Consider the following 22073-nt stretch of genomic DNA (forward strand, 5'->3'; position numbering starts at 1 on the left):
TGGATCCACCCCTCCCCCAGGGCATAGAGAGAGCCAGCAAACAGGGCCACCTGTAGGAAGAGACAGGTAGCTGCTGGAACAGGTGGGGGGCCCTCCTTGCAGGACACACGGCAAAGTCACCCCCAACCCCTTGCCCCTCTAAACTTTCCAAACTGGCCTACAGCTGCTGCCTTGTGGGGGATGGGGGGGGGGCTATTTCAGACCAGGCTGTTAAAGGGACCAAAATATCCGGTGGAGTCTATAACTGGACAGGGAGTTGTCAGCCCCTGTCCCAGGCTTCCTAGGGCAGCCTCTCTACTGCCTGGAAGCCGGGCTGCCCCTGCCCCTTCCCGCAGGGGCGCACCCTCCCGCCGGCTTGGCTCCCGCCCCCCAGGGCACAGACCGCCGCCCGCCCGGCCGCCGCCGCCCCTCCCACCGGCCCTCCTCCCAAGCCCGCCCACCGCTGGCTCCTCCCTCCGCGCTCCGAGCTGGGGGCTCTCAGCGCCCGGCCACTTTGCCCCTGGGGGGACCGAGCAGCTTTGTTCTTGGGCAGCAGCTGGGCTGGCCGCCGCTGCAGTTCTCCCCGGAGGACCTGTCTCCCCTTTCCTTATTTTTGTGTTCTCCAGCACTTTCTGTTTTATTTTCTAAGTTCGAAGCCTTACCTTTTTGCCCTGTTTCTTTGGTTATTGGTTTTAAAACTAGCCTTTCTCAGGACCCCTGGCCTGGGGGAAGCCCCCAGACTTATTACAAGTCTTGTCTGGAGATTGAGATTGCTACATTTGGGGGGCGGTGAGCGGGTTTGCTGGTCAGTGGATCCCCCCCCCCCAGGAGGGGGCTGCCTGGGGCTGGCTGCTTCTCTGGACACTGCTTCCAGTGGATCCCCGCCCTGGACTGGAACCCCAGCTGGTGTCCCTTTGAGCTTCTCCCTTGCCAGGTAAGGCCGGGGTCTCTTCTCTGGAGGCTGCTGGAGGTGATGGGGCTTCAGGCTTAGACCCATCTCCCCTTGGGGAGGATGGAGGAGCCATGGGTGCATGGAGCTGGGGAGAGTGCCCTTTCCAGACTGAGCTGTTTCCTTCTGGGGCTTGAACATCAAGCATTCTGGGGAGGGACCTCGGTCCTGAGCTGACAGGTCTGTGCTTTGCCAACTTCAGAGTAAAATGAAGCAAAGTCAGTGAGAGGCTACCTGTCTGGTTGTAGGTGAGCAGCTGGGGAAGGCAGGAGCCCAGAGATGACTGGGGTGTGTTGGATACAGGGGCTTCTTTCCAAGCTGCTACTGTTAAAAGTTGTTGAGATCGCCCAGCCTCTTTCAACTTTCCAGTAAGAAATTTGGAGTAAAAGCCAGAAAGGTGGGGAAAAGGAAAGAAAAAGAAAAACAGCAGAGAGAGAACAGCTTACCTGTAGTTTTGCATTATTTTCAGGGAACTTTGCCTTTTTGGTCTAAATTTAGATCTGTTTCCTTCTGAGCAGTTTATTATCCCTCTCTCAATGGTTGCAAACCTGGGGGGGGGGGGATGTTTTTGTCCTTTTTTCTGTCTGTTCTCCAATGTAGTGGGCCAGAGGTTCCGGTCCCGGGTGATGAAGTTGTAACTTGAATTAGTGGTGTTCTAAGACCATGTGCCCCCACTTCTCCCCAGTCCCATGGAGACTCAGATGCCAGGGGCCACACTTACCAGGCATCCCTTGAAGAAGGGGCCGCCCCATCAGCCAGTCCTGGAGCGCTGGGCTGGGTCCCTCTCCCCAGAACTTCAACCTGCTACTGGGTCATCTTCCAGAGCCCGCGCCAGCACCTCTGTCCCCTCTGTCTCTGCACAGGCCATTCCAGCCCCCAGTTGGTCTCATTGACGGTATATGCCCAGCAAAATCCCAGACAGCCCGTGAGAACGCCATGGCTTTGGGCGGAATCCTGGGACCCCTTCTAGTTTATTTAGTTAATTGCACTGTTTCAGGAAAGTTCTAAATTCTAGGGCTTCGGTGTGGTCAGAGGCCGCTGAGAGGGGTGGGCTGCCCGGTGAAGGACAGGAGCGTCTAACCCTGTTGCTTTATGGGGCTGCCTGAGCTCCCAGACTGTCCCAGGAGCCTCAGTGTCCTCATATGGCAAGTGGAGGTCATGGAAGGGATGCAGACAGACAGTTCTGGGAGAGCGGGGCTTGTGGAAGGCATGCCCCACGTCTCAGCAGCCTGTGTTTGTCAGCCCTGGAGAGAGAGACCCCCCCACCCCATCCTAGATTTTGTTGTCCCTCTGCTGCTGAAGAGCTGACGGTGACTTTGGGAAATTGTCACCTTGTGGTTGGTTGTTGGGCCTCTAATGCCAGACAAGAGACTGGAAGAGAAGACGGGTTTCTTTTCTGGGAATGCAGGAGCGGCCCTAGGGGATCCATGGGGCCTTTAAAACAATCAGAACAGGAGTTTGTAAGTGGTTTTCCTGGTGCTTCCAAATTTTATCAGGTGTTTAAAAAAGCTTCTCTGCATCCACAGAATGGTGAAATAAGTAGCTCGTGGGCTGATCCAGCCACAGAGTTTTAATGTTTCACAGGTTGTTTTATTTTTTATTTTATTTTTTTAAAGATTTTTATGTATTTATTTGACAGAGAGAGAGAGAGAGCACAAGTAGACAGAGCAGTAGACAGAGGGAGGAGGAGAAGCAGGCTCCCTGCTGAGCAGGGAGTCTGATGCTGGACTCCATCCCAGGACCCTGAGATCATGACCTGAGCCAAAGGCAGACGCTTAACCAACTGAGCCACCCAGGTGCTGCATGAGTTGTTTTAAATTTGATTTCATTACTTGCCAGTAAGTTGTTCAGCAGACTTTATGTACAAGTCTTAAACTTTGGTTTTTCTTGAAAAATGGGAAGAAAGGACAACTTCTTCCTTGCATAAGGTCTGAGCGGCCACCCACTTTAGCGAGGGGTGTGCCCTCTCCGCTGGTCCACATTTGTCTGTGTGAGTAGCAGGGGTCTCCTTGGACCCCGGAGTTTGTCAGCTCTGCACTAGATGATCCAGGCTATCTCCCCCACTCTGATTCCTTTCTAAGAGGGGTGCAGATAAGCAGAAATGCTTTCAGAGGAGAAAAAGCAGGATTCCTGGGAACGGAAGCCATGGCTCACGTGGAAAGATAATTGCCACCCCAAGAAAGGTCATCTGGCATGGAGGCAAGAAGCTGTGTGGTCGTGGTGGCGTGCAGGAATGGCATGTAGGAGACGCAGCTGACCTGCTGTCTTCGTTCCCAAAGGGTGGAAATAGGAGGTCCTGGTGAGGGAAGTTTTATTGGACTCTGGATTCTAGTCCAGGAGGGAGAGCTGTGCAGGGACCAAAGCGATCCACTCATTGGAGGGGGAGAGGGTCCCCCAATACTGGAGGTATTTCAACCAAGCTTGGATTGCCATTTCAAATAGCTGGCAGAGGGCTGAGCTGGGCCTGGTGGACCTTTAAAGTCTTTTTCCCAGCTTGAGATCCTGCACTTCCTGAGGGCTTCCTTTTCAGCCTCAAAATTCGGCTAGTCCCCTCCTGCCTCCTCTCTTCCTTCAGTGCCCTTGCTGAGGAAGGCTAGCGCAGGTTGGGTGTGTGGTCACTAGTGGCCAGGACCGGTGAGCTCTAGGTAGCATTCCTATTCGGTTTTATCAGCAAAGAAACGGAAGACCAGTGTTTGAACCACTTACCTGAGGACAGGGAGAGAGCATACACGGAGTCAGGATTCAAAGCCACTTCTGGGGATCAAAGCCCATTGTCATTTCAACAAAGGCCTTTTTCCTCAGGCTGGGAAGACTTCCCCTCAGAATGGAGCATTGTTAGGGATGCAGGCCTACAAGGAGAACCAGAAAATGAGAAGAGCCCACAGTCATTTTAAGGGTGGGAAAGGTCCTTGAGGATTTCTTTAGCCAGTCCACTACTCAAGAATTGGGTACATGTTGTGATGAGCACTGGGGGTTATAAGCCAACTAATGAATCGTTGAACACTACGTCGAAAACTAATGATGTACTATATGTTGGATAACGGAACATAAAAAAAAAAAAGTATTGGATCCATGCTAGGATGCCCGACAAAAGTAACCACAAAATCAAGGAAGACCGAGATTGGTAAGAGAGGAAAAGCGCAATTTCGCCATTGTACAGATGAGGAAACAGAGTCCAGGAAAACATGAAGGACTTGCCTGCTTCCTATTTAGAGACAGAGCTGGGTCTCAAACACAGGTCTCATGAGGTGCCGGCACACAGAGGGGTTGGCCCTCTGGTCTTCCTGCCCAGGACTTGGCATTGAGCACGTGTGTGTACGTGTGTGTTGGGCAGGGTTGGTACCATTTTGTATTGCTTCTTAAAATTTCTTCAAGCGGGTGAGCTAACCATTCCCGCGTGCTACAGCAGTGAGCATCTCTGTGCACGCGATTTCCCACGTGTTGCCGTATGTTGTGCTCTGATTATTCCCAAGGAATAGGGTTTCTGGGTCAAAGGAGGTGGGCGTGATCATGTTTTTGGGCGGTATCAGGACTGAGCATTCATGAGAAGCTGAATGCCAGGTAGCATCATAGCACAAAATAAGGGAAGTCTTGGTAAATAACCCAGGGATCTGGGGAGGTTGGACCTGCCAACCCTGTGCTCTTGAAGATGCTAGAATCCTTCTGTGACAAAGCTATCTGGCCACCGAGCTCCTCCTGCTGCCCATGACGGAGGCCAGGTGCCTCAGGCAGTGTACTCCCAGTTCCTGGAAGCTGGCTCCTTCTAGTTAATTCTGGCTATGTTCTGGTAGAGATGAGAGTATCGTTTTAATTTTTTTTAAAGTTTGGTTCATTACAAAATATTGGGGAAAAAAGGAATTGACACCATCTTCTGGTTGGAACTCACTCAAGGGAGAAGCCTCAGCTCTGTGTACTGGCAGATCCAGGACATTGGAGCTGGCCTTGACTGCCTGGTAGCCAGGTTGTTGGGCGACAGTATGCTCCTGAGTCCACAAAGACAAGAAAAAGCAAACGGACCTAAACAATAAAAGAACGTGTCACTTAAAAATAAAACAACTGCAAACTTGTTTGTGACTGTGGATTCAGAGTGTCTGCATATGTCTTTGCCAGATAATCCCTCCTTCTAAGAGCTCTTTCACCTGAAGAAGGTTCTAGGAGCATCCCAGCCACCTCACCCCATCTCCTTATCTGATGAGTGCATCCCACATCTCTCCGGTGTTTGCCCACCTTCCTGTGGTCCCCCTCCAGGGGCAGAGGAGTCCTCACTTCCCACGGCAGCCTCTAATGCCTTGTTGAATATCTGGTGAAAAAGTCTTTCTTTTATTGAAATGAGAGTTGTCTTTACTGCTTCCATCTGCCAGTCCTTGTTTCATGATTTTGGAGCTACTTAGCATAATTTAAATCCTGTTTCCGAAAACAAAAATAATGTGCCCCTGAGCCTATCTGAGATTGAGTGCCAACTGGTACCAGACTGGGTGCTTGGCATTCTTCCACCATTTACTGTTGTGAATTAGCTCTGCTCTTCCCGGGTGTGCAGATGGGCAAACTGAGGCTTAGGACGGTCCTGCAATGAGTAAGCTGCAACAGATTTGGGATCTGAACCCATGTGTTAGGCAAATCTCATGCCTTCGCCCAAAATTCCAGACTGAGTATATAAGGTAAATGTATGGAATTGATACAAAGAGGCAAATAGACCATTTAGAAGTGCTTTTTACTTTTAAAAAATTTTTTCTCCTTAGAATAGTTTAAATTATAAAAGTAATGAAAGCGCATTGTTACAAGTGAGGAAGGATTAGCAAACCCCTGCATCCCCCCCCCCCCCCCCCCCCCCCCCCCCCCCCCCGTTATCCCCTGCCCCCAACCCATAGTAATATTGTGGCAAATAGCCTTTTGCAACATTATATCCAAACATCCACATCAATCAAAATCCAGTGTTTGAACAGTTTGGGAACAATAACAATGAATTCTAAAACATGTTTATGTAGCACAATGTCTGGCTCCTAGGACTGGACTCCATCAATAATTGAAAGGTTGAATTGTACTCTGTTCTGCTTGGTCTGATGCTTGCTGTGAGTCCACTGGGCAGTGGCGCAGTGGTCCCCATTTGCTTTTGGCAAAACTGATGGACAGAATGTGGCCCTGGGTAGATTGTTTCCAGGCCTCAGGAGAAACACCTAATGGCAACCTAACTTTTTTTCCTTGCTCCCGAGCTGTGGTGGGTAAGTCAGCCTGGGCTCTCCGTGCATCTTGGGTTCTTCGACCCCAGCACCCCATGCTGCTGATGCTCCACATCATCAGCTACTGTAACCCACTATGGGCTTGTCTGTTTCGGCCACTAGGCAATGAATTCCTTGAGATCACGGGTTTCGCATTATTTATCTATGAACTGCCAGTGTCTACAACATGCTGGGCACAGTGGGAACTCAACAAGTCTTTGTGGAACAAAGTCATTTCAAAATGGTGTTGATCAAGTGCCGGGCACATAAGAGGTATTGAATTAATGAAATTACAATTTAATTTAAGTCACAATTAAGTGAGTGAGATATCAGTACTGGAGAAGTCATAGGGATATTTACGCCACCTGGCACTGTGTCCCACACACAGGTGTGCTCAACAGCTGTGGCTCAGGGAGGGCAGCTCTGGCACCTGCGCGTTGTTGAGGCCCGCATTGAACCCAGGGACTGGGCCATGTTGGTGGGGGTAGGTCTGGCTCAGGTCTGAATCTGGCCCTCCTGTTTGCTAGCTGTGTGGTTTCCAGCACCATTTAGAACATCTCTGTGCAGGGGTGCTTGGGTGGCTCAGTCGGTTAAGTGTCTGCCTTTGGCTCAGGTCATGATCCCAGGGTCTTGGGATCGAGCCCCCTGTCGGGCTCCCTGCTCAGCAGGGAGCCTGCTCCTCCCTCTCCCACTGCAGCTCCCGCTGCTTGTTCTCTTTCTCTCTCTCAAATAAATAAATACAAGCTTTTTTTTTTTTTTTAAAATAGAACATTTCTCTGCAAGAACCCAGGGAAGGAGCTCTGATAGCATATTGAGTGTCAGCCTAGGGCCCTGGGATCTCTGATGGATGAGTAGGTCTGACATCCTTAGCTCCTGGTAGGTCAATTTTCTACCTTTACAAGGTCATAGAGGCCCCAGGACTTCCCTTCAGCGACACTAGCTTGTTCTTAGACTAGGAAAGAAAGTGTCTGAACCCACTTGATCACCCCCTCTCTAAAGTGATTTAGTAGCTGTGTATCATATACGTAAATATAAATATCTAAAATCCCTTGCATCTTTGGTCATTTAACAATAGCTCTTCCTAGAGTACCTGCATGGCTCAGCCGGTTTTTAAGCATCTGACTTTTTTTTTTTTTTTTTTAAAGATTTTATTTATTTATTTGACAGAGAGAGAGAGAGCTAGAGAGGGAACACAAGCAGGGGGAGTGGGAGAGCGAGAAGCAGGCTTCCTGCCGAGCAGGGAGCCCGATGCGGGCCTCGATCCCAGGACCCTGGGATCACGACCTGAGCCGAAGGCAGACGCTTAACGACTGAGCCACCCAGGCGCCCTAAGCATCTGACTTTGGCTCAGGTCATGATCTTGGGGTCCTGGGATCGAGCCCTGCGTCAGCCTCCTCCTGCCCCTCCCCCCTGCTCCTGCGCTCTCTCTCTCTCTCTCTCTCAAATAAATAAAATCTTAAAAGAATAGCTCTTCCCGCAGGGGTCCATCCAGTTACCATTTATCATGCTCTGAATGCTAGATGTTCTTAGGGACTGAAGGAGGATGCAGCACAGCCCTGATACCAGACAGCTGGGTGTGCTAAGGGTGAGGGTTCAGGCGCTCTGTGCTGGGGAGGACACAGGAACACTTCACCCCGCAATCGACCACTTGCCAGACACCAAGTACTCCTAGCACCAGCACTGAGTGGTTAAATGCAGCCCCCACCCCCGTAACTTCTGCAACAATCCTAGAGCTATGTAGTCATTGCTTTACGTACGCGGAGAGACCTAGAGAGGTTAAGAGACCAGTCTAAGGACAAGATAAGAGCAGATGCCTCTGCTCCCCACGGCTCCCCTCCCTTCTTCTCATCCCTTCTGTGTCAGAGCATGACTTGTCAGGGTTGGGGTTTCATGGAAGGCTTCCAGAAGCCAGAACACCTAAGCTGAGTCTTGGGGAAAGAGAATTTACCACACCGTTTTTATTTGTTTCTCCTTTGGGCCATCCCCCTATGGTGTAGGGTCCCAGAGGCAGACACACTGCCTTGTTTGTCTCCATCTTGGGGACGCTGGTGTGGCTTTGGGATGGGCGGGGGATACGGTGTTTGTGGCATGAGCGAGCACTTGTGTGGGTGGGAGGGGAGGGAGCGCAGAAAAGCAAGGCACTGTGAATGAATGAGAAGGCAAATACACGAGTGGAAAAGTGAATGAGGGAGGGAGGGAGAGAGTTAATCCACATCGTCACGTTTCCATCAGCCACGCCTGGATGGGTTTTTCAGGTGAAAAGGAAAGAGGACTGGTTTTTGATCATCCTTTGCTCAAACAAAACTTTTCAAGAGGCTTTTCTCCTGTCCCTCTTGCTGCAAACTCCCACCAGAGAATGCCCGGGCTGTGTTTACAAACTGGGCTTTGCCAGGTACCGCTCAGCGCAGTGGAAATGAAGGGGGCTCCTCCCACAGATCCCCTTGATGGGGAGACATTCTGGGGCTTCCCCTCGGCTTTGTCCTGGGACCTCGGCACGGCGATCCAAAGCCCCGGGCTCCTTTAGGAGCGGAGCTGGAGAGCCCCATACTGCGACAGTTCGGAGCCCTCTAACGGAAAGCAAGCTGATCCTGCAGAGCCTCCGTGCCTGGTGCGTCCCCGTGCATCCCTGACCTTTCTCACATGCTTGTGCCTGCAGGACGACAGGGACGTGGTGGGGTCTGAGGCAGTACCTTGGAAGAAAAGAAACACTCTTAGTGGATAGGCAAGGACCATAACTCCTGCGCGAATCCACAGGCTTGCTCTTTCACAGGAGTAGAAGGTTCTAGGTTATTTAAAAAGAAATTTTTTTTTTTTTTTTAGAAAACATAAAAGAGATCTTCCCATTATTATCTAAGTGAAATACAGAGCTAAATATAGTTCAGACACTCAGCCCATTCATTGATTGGTTTGTTTCTGTGACATTGATAACGTGGAGGGCCTGCTATGTGCCTGTCACCAATCTGGGCACAGAACAAGAGAGACCAGAGACACAATCCCTGAGTCTAAGGAGCTCAGTGGAAAAGGCAGGCCAATAAGTAGGTCAATTTTATTTTATTTTTTTTAAAGATTTTTTATTTTTAAGTAATCTCTATACCCAACGTGGAGCTCAAACTCACAACCTCGAGATCAAGAGTCCCATGCTCTGCTGACTGAGCCAGCCAGGCACCCCTAAGTAGGTCAGTTTTAATACCACTTGTGTGGAAGCCTAAAGAAGATAGTGACACACTCCTTGCTTGGGAAATCAGGGAAGGCTTCCTGGAGGAGAAAGCACATAGGCTGGGTTTTGGAGCATGAGTAGGAGTCTGCCTGGCAAGGAAAAGAAAGCATCTCCGAGGCAATGTCAGAGAGACAGGAAAAGAAAATACTGGGGTGTTGGAGGAAGAAAGAAAAGTATTTGAGGTTGGAGAATAAGATTCATGAGGTAAGGTGTGGGGTCCCTGAACCTGGAAAAGGAGATTGGGGTCAAATTGAGAAGGGCCACAAAGAGAAGACTTGAAGGTGGGAAATGACAGGAACAGACCTGTCTCGTCCGGTAACCTCTGTGCTGAGGGTGAGCAAGCCCTTTGCAAACTCAGAGTATAACACGGGGATTTATAATCTGGTCCAGATGTAGGAGTCTCCTTCTCAGAAGGGAAGCGGTCCTCAGAGCTTGTGTGGAGTGTGTGCCCTCCAGCCGAGTGGGGATCAGAGACTACAGGGTCTCTAAAGGTGGGGACACCCAAAACCTGCTTGCTGGAGCCCACGTGGTGGGGGCACGCTCCCCTGGGAAAGGGGAGTCAAGTGCTTGGTCCCCCTTGGCAACCGCCCCGTGCCTCAGCTTCCTCATCTGAATATGGCTAACGCCTCTCTAACTCCCTCTTGTTCCCTCACTTTAAAATTAGAGGTGTGCATAGTGCCTTGCGGAGTTGTGAGCGCCTGGTTACCAGGACGTCTAGACTGGAGTGCACGCGAAAGGGGCAGAGCGGGGACTGGAGCCTGGGGCCGTGGCAAGTGTTGGGATGGACCACTCTCAGAAATCTCGATCCAGGTTATGTGGTTTTGTAGAGACCCTGTTGGCATGAATTAAATACTGAAAAGGATTCTTTGGTGATGATAACTTCCTTCAGTTGAGTGCTTGCAGCTTCTTTAATTTTTATTTTTATGGCCATTCTTTTAGGGCGCTGAGCTTGGGTAATGCCTCCCCTCAGCTGGTGAAGTAGGTTAACCCCCCTACCCCTGTTACAGACGCGGCCCCTGAAGCTGGGAGACAGGACCAAGATCAGGCAGCTAGGGAGTGATGGAGGCGGGTGAAATGCCGTCCACAGCTCTCCCAAGCACCCAACTGCTCCGCACGGCCCAGGACCTCATCATTCTCCCCTAGGAAAAGGGGAGCCTGCTGGGACAGCACCTCCATAATCAGTGTGGGTGCTGTAGCACTATTTATACCCATCGCTTCATCAGGCCAGACTCTGCTCAAAATAAGTTAAACAGAAATATCTTTCTGTGTCCTCAGGACCCTGTAATCTGAGACAGTCTCTTGTGAAATGCCCCAAGACAGTGTATTCGGAGGGGGAAAAGGAAGAAACGAAAGAAGAAAATATTGGGAAGAATTCAGCACCGAAGATGTGAAAGAAATAAGAACGGGGTGTGGCAGCCCTGAGATGTTGGAATTAGCTAATGGAGCAAAAAGAGCATTTGATTTGCATGGGCTGAAGGGAGGGCGGCCTCCTGTCCCTGCTGCCCTGTTGGCCTAGGAGGGACGGAGGGTGGGGGATCTAGATGGATTTTGGAAGTCTGCCCTGGAGGAGAGGTTGAACAGGGTCATTCCGGGAAAGCCTGTCTAAACTGGGTTGAGAATCAGAGCTGAAAGGAGGGGAAGCGGAGGCAAGATGTAGAGTGAGGACAACGTTGAAGGAACCAGGGCCGCCGCGTGCAGGAGGCTGGGTGAGTTCCAGAGAGCAGGGGCCGTACCTGCTGGCCTGCCTAAGCACACACCTGCTCTGGGGTTTGCAAGAGAAGGAACCGCAGTGCAAATTGGCTTGAGTTTAAGAAGTGAAGGTGGGGAGGCGTTTGCTTCGGGCAGGCCAGCTCTGGTGCCTTTGGACTTTGGGCAACACTGGGTTCGGTGCTCAAGTGATGAATCTTATCTTGTTCCCCGCCGTATGCGGCTTCATTCTCCATCAGGGTCCCTTGTGTCGTGACAGCCTTCAGCATCTCTAAACTTGGCACCTGGAGTAGAAATGTACCTCTCTCTGGAAACTCCAGCAGAGGTCCCAGAGATGGCCCGGCTTACTTAAATGCTTGACCCTTGTCATATTCCAGCATCCGGGAGGATGTGGTCTCTACACTGGTCTAGTCTGGTCTGGTGCCACCCCACTGGCCAGGTGGATGGCGCCCCCTTCCATGAACCACACAATGGAGCGTGGGAGAGGAGTTTTTGGCAAAAGCAAGAGGTGAATTCTACTTCCAGCAGAAGGGAGTCTAGAAGGGTTAAAGCAGAGGTGGGACCAGGCAGGAGACATTCCCTGGGGTGCAGGATCGCAGAGGAGGACAGACAGCAGCGGTCTCAGGGTGCCCAGTTCTATGGCCCTTCTCTTCCAACTCCCCTATAGCCCTTTAGATTCAGCACCTTTCTGGAACGGAGCAAATGATTCAAAGTTGATGAGCATTTCCCTGCGTGCTATTTATAGCACAAAACTCCAAGCACTGACATTCCAGGGCCCACAGTCCGCCTTGGATGGTCCTTCCCACTTACCTCTCGATTTCCTTCTGGAGGCAGCCGGTAACCTTGCCCCTTGCGTTTCTGCCCAGCAGCGTCTTCGGGGTGCTTACAGCTGGAGCATCCTCGTCGTGCAAACAGCTGCCTTGGTTGGGTACCAACCGAGCAACCCAAGCCTGCCTCCCTTTTGTGGTATGACTCGGGACCTCACTCACTCATGCCCCATGGAATCATGGGGGTGTGGGCAGCCCCCTCCCCTGCTCCTACACTGCCAGCTCGCCCATTCCCTTCTCCCTGGGTCACAGGTCACATAGGGCCGAGCTGACATGCAGTCAGGTGACAGAGGGGAGGCCAGAGAGGTGGGTCCAAGCCAGCCCGTGAAGGTCTGTGATGGGGGACACTCTGAGCTTTGTCCAGAGGCAGTGAGGCAGGATTCATCCACGAGGTTATGGATCATATTTGTGCAGTAGGGGCCTTATTGGGTTCTTGTGAGCATGTGCAGACCATGAGGTACGGGGGAATCTGAGGGCTGAGGCCACTTCCCAGGCTGCTGGTTTCAGGAATCCAGGAACTGAGCGAGGCCTCTTACCCCTCACCACACCCCTCTTTCTGGATGGCTGGCTCCTTCCCGTTATTCAGATCTCTGTTCAATGTCCCCACATCGGAGACTGTCCTTTTAACAAAGTGTAAAAACTGTCCTACCCAAATCAACATCTATCACTTCATCCCGTTGTGCCCAAATCGGCTCTTCTCTGAAACCGTATTGTTGCTTTACTTGTTTCCTTGTTTCGCGTTCTCCTCTTTTCCTAGAAAGTATGCTCCGCGGAGACAGGGATATTGATTGAATGATTAGAAAATGCCCGGCACATGGTCTGGGATGCGGTGCATCCTTGCTGGGTTAATAAATTAACAACTCCACCGACCATGCAGAACAGTGAAGCATCAGGTGCCAGCTTCAGGGTGAGGGTCGCCTTCCAAGTCCTCCGGGGGCCAGTTTAAGAAATATGCGTTGTTTGAAGAATAGACAGAGCTTGAGTTTCATTCACAAATTGTAGCAACTGGGAGAGAAATGACTGGCATCCTGCCTCTTCTTAGGGGAAAAAAAAAACCCAACAACAGAGAGGAAATATTTTTGAATCCCCAAGCATAAAGAAGGAGGCCACATCCCTCACTCCAGCTCCATCTCCTTCAGCCAGATGAATCCTGCGCTTTGGCGATGTAGGGTTTAAGCAGATTCCATTTAAATCTTGCGATGCGCTACTGAGGAGGACACAGGACTGGACGGATGTTCTTGCTCGTTAGCAGGACCAAAGACTGCAGGAGGCACGGGCTCCTTCTTGCCTCCCCTCCCTCCAGGCACCCAGGCATGCGCTGCTGTTGTCAGAGGACAGAGACCGGTCTTTTTTGCTCCAGTGAAACAGACCCCAAATCTAGGTTCACGATGGCCTGGGATTGAACCCCAGTTCTGTCACTCCCTGGCTGTGTGATCCGGGGCACATACTGTAACTCTCCTGAACTTGACACCCCTTTGCCAGTTTGTTATGAAGAGAGAACACGTTGCAGCGGAAACCAGCACCGTTCTGTTTGCGTGTATCTGACTGTGTCCTTGTAAGGTTGTTTTATTGTTACCGCCCAGACAGTTGGATCAGCTGCCATTCTATAGGTTTTGACATATATTTTTACTGCCCTAGGAGTCCTCTGTGCTCTCCTTCCCCACGCCAGCCCCCTGGCAGCCATGGGTCCCTTTACGGTCTCCATGATTTTGCCTTTTCCTAGAATGTCACGGAGTTGGACTCCTATGGTGTGCAGCCTTTTCAGATTGGCTTCTTTCACTGATAAGGATTTAGGGTCCTTCCATGTCTTTTCATGGCCTGAGAGCTCATTTCTTTTGAGTGCTGAATAATATTTCCTTGTCTGGGTGGACCACAGTTTACAGATCTGTTCACCTATAGAAGGACATTTTGAATGCTTCCAGGTTTGGGCAATTGTGAATGCAGCTGCCGTCCACATCCACATGCAGGTTTTTAGTGTGGACATACGTTTTCAGCTCCTTTGGCTAAATACCAAGGAGCATGGTTGTTGGACCACATGGGAAGAGCATGTTTAGTTTGTGAGAAACTGCTAAACTCTCTTCCCGTGTAGCTGCGTCATTCTGTGTTCCCACGAGCAATGAGTGAGCTTCCTCACCAGCATCTGGTATTGTCCGTGCACAGACTTTGGCCATTTTCATAGGTGTGTTGTGGGATGTAGTTTTATTTTATGGTTTTCTGATGCTACGTGGCGTGGGGCATCTCTCCACGTGATTACTGGCTGGCTGTGTATCTTCTTTGGTGACGTGCCTGTTCAGAACATGGGCCCATTCTTTTTTTTTTTTTTAAAGATTTTATTTGACAGAGAGAGACAGCGAGAGAGGGAACACAAGCAGGGGGAGTGGGAGAGGGAGAAGCAGGTTTCCCGCGGAGCAGGGAGCCCGATGCGGGACTTGATCCCAGGACCCTGGGATCATGACCTGAGCTGAAGGCAGACGCTTAACGACTGAGCCACCCAGGCGCCCCGGGCCCATTCTTTAAATCAGGTTGTTTGTTTTCTTATTGTTGAGTTTCAAGAGTTCTTTGTATATTTTGGATCACAGTTCTTCAGCAGCTGGGTCTTCTGCAGATATTTTCTCCTACTCTGTGGCTTGTCTTTCCATTCTCTTGAGGTTTATTGTCATTGTTGCTTAGTTAAAAATACCACACACAGAGCTCTCACCATTGAAGAATACTGGATCAGAGAACAGACTAAAAATACAGGGGTGCCCTGTGTGCCCGCTTCGATTACTAGGTGTGGCAATGAGAAGGGGCCCACGTGGCATGGGAGGTGGAGAGATCGGCTCCTGTCCTCAGCCCCTCGCCGACACACCGTACCCCAGATCTCTGACTTGCACTCCCTCTGCTCATCTCCAGGGGTCTCCCCAGCCCCGATTCCTCTTCTGAGCTCTAGACTCAAGTGTCTGTCTTTGACTTCTCCATCTGGCTGCCTTCTAGGTGCCTCAGACTCATTCCGTGTGTCCAGTGGGAACTCCTCATCCCCACCACCAGCAGTGACTGGCTCCAGGTGTTCAGAATGGGAATCTGGACTCCCCTCCTCCACATCCTCCTCTCTCCCTCCACTCCCTGCCAGTCACGCATATCATGGCGTCCGCGGTCATCCTGGGGAAGGTGGTCTATGTCTCTTTGGATGCTGCACCCCCCTCCGCATTGGCCCCTCTGCTTCGTCCACCCGTCTCCGCAGGGTAGATGCTGCTCCCGTGCATGAGAACATCCACTGGTCTCAGGAAGTCTCCAGGCAGTCTGACCGCTTTCTCTGGGTCACCACACAAGTCCCTAGGCTGTCTTTATGAACACTCTTTCCTCAAATTTAAATGCCTTCCTCTTCCCAAATCCCTACCTTCTCCTTCAGCCTTCATTCCCTCCTCCAAAATACTGTACTTCTTGCTTATCCCATGAATGTTCCTCAAAGGGAGGCCGGTCATCGCTGGTGAAGGCAACCCTTGTCCTCCTGCCTACTCCCCACTCATCTTCCCAGGCTCAACTCAGATGTCACCTCCTCCAGGAAGCCTTTGCTGACCTCCCAGGCCCGAGGTAGGTGCTTGTCCTTCCCTCTAGCAGAGCTCTGATTGCATGGAAATGTAAGCATCTTCTTGCTTGTCTGTCTCCACCATGAGGCTGCCATCTCTGGACAGAGTGTCCTATCCTACGTGCCTGGTGCTTAGTCAGTGTTAACATGCATTTAGGGCATACTTGAATTAGACGGTAAAACAGTGCGATTCCCGGTGCCCCCTGCAGTCACCCTCAGCTGAATGCTGAGTAGCTTAGATCGAGAATCTCCCCTCAACATTGTTTGTGGCCCTGTTGGCCAACATCTGGCTTTATACAAGCTTAGAACCCCACTCATTGCCTCATCTCCTCTACAGATCCACGGAGGAGGGGATCTCCTTTCCATTTTATAGGTCAGAAAACAAAGGATTAGAAAATCACAAAAATAATGTGCCTTCAGTACTCACTCTGGTCAGGCATCATCCTAAGTTTTGTACATGTAGCGATTCAGTTAATTCTTCCAGTGAGATAGGTATTGTTATCCCCTCTCTTACATGAAAGGGCTGAGGTCCAGAGAGGTGAAGTGACTCCCCTGGTTTGCACAGCTCTTAAGAATTTGAACCCAGGGATTCTGGTTGAGGAGCTTCATCACGATGCTCGCTGCCCTGGGAGAAGCCAGCGCCCCTGATAATCCTCAGCGTACAGGAGATACGCGGTACATATTTATTGACCCAGGAGGACTCGATCCAGCTCACACAAAGCCAGGTTCGAATTCAGGACTCAGGCTTTCCAGTGCTTCCCTGGCTCCCCTGGCAGAGAGGAAGCCACCCAGCTCCCTCCTCCCCATCTGACCAGCAGGTGTAGCTGACATCACCCCGCAGCCCTGCAGGTGAGCCCCCGAGGCTCAGAGCTCAGTCTGGACGCCCCGAGCCATGCTTTTATGGCTCCAGCGGATTCCTGCCCAGAGCATCGCCCGTCACCCTGGCAACATGTCAGCAGCCCCTCGGTCCCCCAGCCCCTCCCCGCAGTGGGCAGTGGCCAGACCCTCTGTGCAGACCCAGTGCGCTCTCTGCCCGGGCTGCCCTCCAATGCGCCAGATCTCATTTTCTCCCTTTAAATTGTGTTCTGCTCAGTGTCTTCCCTCCCCTCTCTCTGGGGCCCTGGATAGGGAACACTGGTTACTATGGCAATGGGCTGGCTTGTGGCAGGAACTCAGCTCAGCAAATTAATTGCTGGACTTTTGGAGACTAATGGCCAGGCTCTGCCTCCCAGGGACAGGGTGTGGCCTGCATCATGCCAGCTGGGCAGCTGAGCCCAGGAAAGAGCTCAGAGCCTGGAGACAGACAGAGAGCTAGAATCATGGCACCCATGCTTGATGGGGTTGCCACCTGAGGTGGGCTGGGGAAGGTGGGGAGACAGGCTCTCCCAAGTCTCACCTTTCCTGCACACTTGGTCTATTTTAGCATCTGTGCTCTGTGCTTTGCAGAAAGCATGTTGTGTAACCCTCACAGCACCCCTGATGGTGTAGAAATCACCCCCTTTTTATGGGGCTGCAATGCTCATTCATACGGCTAAGGAAGAAAGCTGGGATCCCATACCAGGCCTGCCTGCCTCAGTGGGCATTTTGTTGTGAACACTCCATGTATATTCCTGGGCAGAAGGCCATTCTGTCCTCTAGAGTCTCTTCCAGAGGATAAAAATGCAAGGAACATTTCCTACCTCACCCCATGAAGCTAGTGTTACTCTACCTCCCCAAACCAGGCAAAGACCTTCCAAGAAAAGAAAAAGACCAATATCTCTCATGAATATAGATGCAAAAGTCCTCAACAAAATATTAGCAAATTGAATACAAACATATATACAGAAAGAGTTCTATACCATAGCCAAGTAGGGTTTCCCCCAGGTCTGTAAGGTCAGCTCACCATTTGAAACATCAATGAACAGACTGATTTAGCCAGCTTCTCTTCCTTCTGGTTATTATCAGGTTTCTTCCCTGCCTTTCCCCCTGGTGTCCTTGTTCTCTTCTTTCCTGTGAACTGGGTGATCAGAATTTGGGTTTTGACTATATGCTTTGCCCGTTTCTCACATTGTTTCTGTGCCTAAGTTGGAAGTGTTGCACCAGCCGGGTTCCACAGCCCGAGAGAAGCAACGTTGCTGAGTGATGAGGAGCCTGGCCTGTGGTCACATTGCCTGGGACTGCGTCCCGGCTCCGAGGTATGGAGTCCTGGGCAGGTTGCTAAGCCCTTTGTGCTCAGTTTCTTACTCAGCAAACCGCACCTCCTGATACCTGTTGTTCAGATTAAATGAGTTCTTACCTGTGAAGCCCTAGGTGGCTCCTGGTGCTTCGTAAGCGCGGGGTCCTTGTTAACAGCGACTGTGGGAGAGAGTGTGGGCTCCGGTGTCCTCTGGGCCTGACGCCAGTCCATCCCTGCCATTACGAGCCACTTGCACCGAGCGACGTTGTCTGTGCTATGGGCACACGCCAGGTCCATCACTGGCCAGGTCGGGGAACAGGGCAGCTTGCAGGTCTGCTGAGACCTCAGGGAGGGGGTTGGTAACGGCACCGCGCTCACCGTGCACATGGTCAGCATGCTCTCCCCGGCCTGTTCTCTAGAGGGAAAAACCAGACTGTGGATTTTTAACTCCACAAATCCTCCCTGGGCCCTGATGGGGTAACTAGCTGGCTGGTGAGAGGGATGGTGGTGGGCACAGACACCCCCAGGGGAGCTTACAGTCAGGGGTGATTGTCTCTGAGTGCCCTGGGTGGGCTTTCACCCACCAGCAGGGTGTGCCCTGGGGGGTCTTCCCCCACTCCCAGTCTCAGCTTGCTCACCTGTAAAGGGGGATGTCGATAGCCACCCGCTGGGGTTGTTGTAAGGATGGAGAGGTGCAGTGTGTTCAGCATAGAAGCTCTTTACCAATGCCGGGCTTTGCCCCAGTGGCGGGACCCTATGGATGGCCAGTGGCCTCAAGAAATAGGCCTGTGACGGAGTCCGGCTCTGGCTCACGTCAGCCGTGTGGCCTTGAGAGGTTGAGGCATCAGGCTAAGGGCTTTACGTTCAGTTTTAGTGTTCAATCCCTACAGCAATCCCCTGCCACAACCCACTGTGAGGTAGGGTCTGTTGTTTCCTTACCGTCTTAGTGTAACGAGTGTTTTTATCATGAAAGGGAGTGAGATTTTGTCAAGTGCTTCCGTAACATTTGGGCTCACCATGTGTGTTTTCCTTTGCTCTATTGGTTCAGTGCGACTCATGGGTTGATTTTTTAAAAATTTTTTATTGTTATGTTATCACCATACATTACATCATTAGTTTTGATGTAGCGTTCCATGATTCATTGTTTGTGCATAACACCCAGTGCTCCATGCAGAACATGCCCTCTTTAATACCCATCACCGGGCTAACCCATCCTCCCACTCCCCTCCGCTCTAGAACCCTCAGTTTTTCAGAGTCCATCGTCTCTCATGGTTTGTCTCCCCCACCAATTTCCCCCCTTCATTCTTCCCCTCCTGCTATCTTCTTCTTTTTTTTTCTCCTTAACATATATTGCATTATTTGTTTCAGAGGTACAGGTCTGTGATTCAACAGTCTTGCACAATTCACAGCACTTACCAGAGCACATACCCTCCCCAATGTCTATCACCCAGCCACCCCATCCCTCCCAACCCCCACCACTACAGCAACCCTCAGTTTGTTTCCTGAGATTAAGAACTCCTCATATCAGTGAGGTCATATGATACATGTCTTTCTCTGATTGACTTATTTCGCTCAGCATAACAGCCTCCAGTTCCAACCACATCATTGCAAATGACAAGATCTCATTCCTTTTTTTTTTTTTTTAAAGATTTTATTTATTTATTTGAGAGAGAGAGTGAGAGAGAGAGAGAGCACAAGAGGGAGGAGCGGGAGAGGGAGAAGCAGACTCCCTGCTGAGCAGGTAGCCCGATGCGGGACTCGATCCCTGGACTCCAGGATCATGACCTGAGCCGAAGGCAGTCGCCTAACCAACTGAGCCACCCAGGCGCCCCAGGATCTCATTCCTTTTGATGGCTGCATAATATTCCATTATATATATATACCACTTCTTCTTTATCCATTCATCTGTCGATGGACATCTTGGCTCTTTCCAGTTTGGCTATTGTGGACATTGCTGCTGTAATCATCAGAGTGCATGTACCCCTTCGGATCTCATGGGTTGATTTTTGTACGTTGAACCAGCCTTGCATTCCTGAGGTGAATCCCATGTGGTCATGGTGTATAACCCTTCCAGTGTGCTGCCGAATTTGGGTTTCTAGTCTCCTGTTAAGTACTTTTGCATCTCATTCATAGGGGATGTTGGTCTGCAGTTTTCTGTATTCGTGTGTGTATTTGGGAAGATGCATGACCAAGATTCTTCTAGAAACCCTGGTTTTGCCCTGCTTCCACCCACTTTCAACAATGAGGGAAATGACCACATTTCTTGAGCCCTGGAAAATACTGGACACTATGGTTATGTCTGTTTTCTTTTTTTTTTTTTTAAGATTTTATTTATTTATTTGAGAGAGAAAGCATGAGAGAGAGAGAGAGAGAGCACGAGCAGGGGGAGGGGCAGAGGTAGAAGCAGACTCCCCACTGAGCAGCGAGTCTGACATGGGGCTCGATCCCAGGACCCTGGGATCACCACCCAAGCCGAAGGCAGACGCTCAACCAACTGAGCCACCCAGGTGCCCCGTCTGTTTTCTTCTAATGAAGGGCCCCTAGCCACCTCAGATAACAACATGACCATGTCATTCACCACTAAATCTAGTATTTATTCGTCAGACGCCCACTGTGTGCCAGGAACTGTTCTAGGTTTCGGGCAGCAGAGTGAATGAGACAGATGAGTCCATGCTTACCTACAGCTTTGAAGGATGAGAGGGGTGGGCGGCCCTCTGGACTTGCTGAGATTCTGTGTCTCTCCTCCCCCTGCACCCTCTGGTCAACCTTGGCCTCTGCCCCTCCATGTACTGTTTTAGGAAAGTGCCTTTCTTCTTGCTCCTGTGGCTGCCTCCTTAGTATGATACTTTCGGGGTGTTGTCAGGGGGCTATTATATACCCTGTGCACTTGCAGGGGGGCCGTTAGTGATGAGGGTAGTTTTCCCTGAGGGTGGTGGGGACAGGACCGAAAATTCAGGTATCTGCCCAGAGAAGAGCCCACATACCTGTCCTGCTTGGGGGACGTTCTCCTAGTGCCATGCCTTGGCTTTCCTCTGGGATTTTGCAGATGCTGTTCCCTCTGACTGAAACTATCACCTGCTTTTATCTGGTTGAGTCCTACTCAGTTTTCTAAACTTGTCTTGGCTGTCACTCATCCAGGAGGCCTGGCCTACCCCTGAAATGGTCATGTGACGGCACCGTCCCCGTGCTCCCGTCACCCCTGAACGTCCCTGTGCTGGTGCCCAGGGCCCACGTCTTACTGTTTTCCAGGTGTCACTGACTGCCCTTGAGTGTGGGGGTTCAGTGTCCTTCATCTGCCTGCCCTCAGCACCCGGCACGTGAGGGCAACTGATAAATATCTCAGACTTCTATAACCTGTTTTCCCTTTCCTGGATCTTGGCTTTAACAGTGACAACTACTTTCTGAAATGGATGTCCCCATGAAAATAAAATACACAAAGAGAACTACACCTAGCTAATAAGCGTCCTAAGTCAAAGAAATGCATAGAAAGGAAAAAGCAATGTCTCTCCTTTAGAGCCGGCAGATGGAGGGAACGACCGTGTCCCAGCTGCCAGGGATGCGGTGAGGGGGGCCCCCCACACCCCACACACTCCCGCGCGGCTGGAGGCAGTGAGAGCCCGTACAACCTCTTCGGAAAGAAGTTCGAGAATTTCTGTCAGGGTCCTTTTACAAGATTTCATATGATGCCCTAAGTGTTTTCCTACAAACCTGCTCTAGGAAAATAATTATATATGGGCCACGATTTAGGTACCAAGGTGCCCTCTTACAGCATATTAAACAAACAAACAGGCTGTTAAATGCCCAGAAGCAGAGATTCCAATCAAAACGTGGTGCTGCTGCCAAGGGGTGGGCCTGCGTGGCCGGGACTGAGGGGCCCAGCGGGTCCTCGGTGCGCATTTGCTGGGGGCCGAAGGCAGATGGGAGACCGGGGCGCGGCCTTCCTCGCACACAGGCCTGGGGCTGCTTCTTTGGCTTCACGGCCCCAAGACCCTTCTCTGAAGGTGTGTTCTTCTCCACACAGGGCATGTTCCAGTAGATCCCAACACCGTCCCTTCCCGGCCGAGAGATGCGTGCTCCCGAGCGCGGGAGAGCCGTGGCGGGCCTGCGAGGTGACGCCGTGGCCTGCCTTCTCTGGTTGCTGCTGCTGTGGCATCGGGACCCCGGCTGCCGGGCCCAGAGGGCAGGTGGGGCCACCGAGGAATGAGCCGGGGCTGGGCGCCGAGCCGCCGGGCCAGTGTGGGTGTCCGCGCGTGAGCATGCGTGTGCACGTGTGAGGGGGGAGCGAGTGTGCATGTGAGCGTCTGAGTGCAGTGTGTGTGCGTGTGAGAGCGTGGGGTGCAGACGTGGCCTGTGAGTGCGCTGGGCACTGACGGCGTGAGAGAGGGAGGTGGGCCACCCAGCAGGTGTGACTGTCAGCTGCACTCGCCGGCGCGGGGGGTAGCCAGTCATCCGGCGAGG

General features: G+C 51.5%; 1 protein-coding gene across 1 annotated transcript in view; it reads left to right on the forward strand.

Annotated features, from left to right (window-relative positions):
• The first annotated feature begins 492 nt into the window (after positions 1-492).
• COL22A1 (collagen type XXII alpha 1 chain) overlaps positions 493-22073 on the forward strand; it is a 250581-nt gene continuing 229000 nt past the window's right edge. The window contains exons 1-2 of the mRNA XM_078071952.1: positions 493-913; positions 21637-21799. Of these exons, the coding sequence (XP_077928078.1) occupies positions 21682-21799 (118 nt within the window). The 5' untranslated portion in view covers positions 493-913; positions 21637-21681. The remainder of the gene's footprint in view (positions 914-21636; positions 21800-22073) is intronic.

This window comes from Halichoerus grypus, chromosome 5, assembly GCF_964656455.1.
Source record: "Halichoerus grypus chromosome 5, mHalGry1.hap1.1, whole genome shotgun sequence".
Taxonomy (NCBI): domain Eukaryota; kingdom Metazoa; phylum Chordata; class Mammalia; order Carnivora; family Phocidae; genus Halichoerus; species Halichoerus grypus.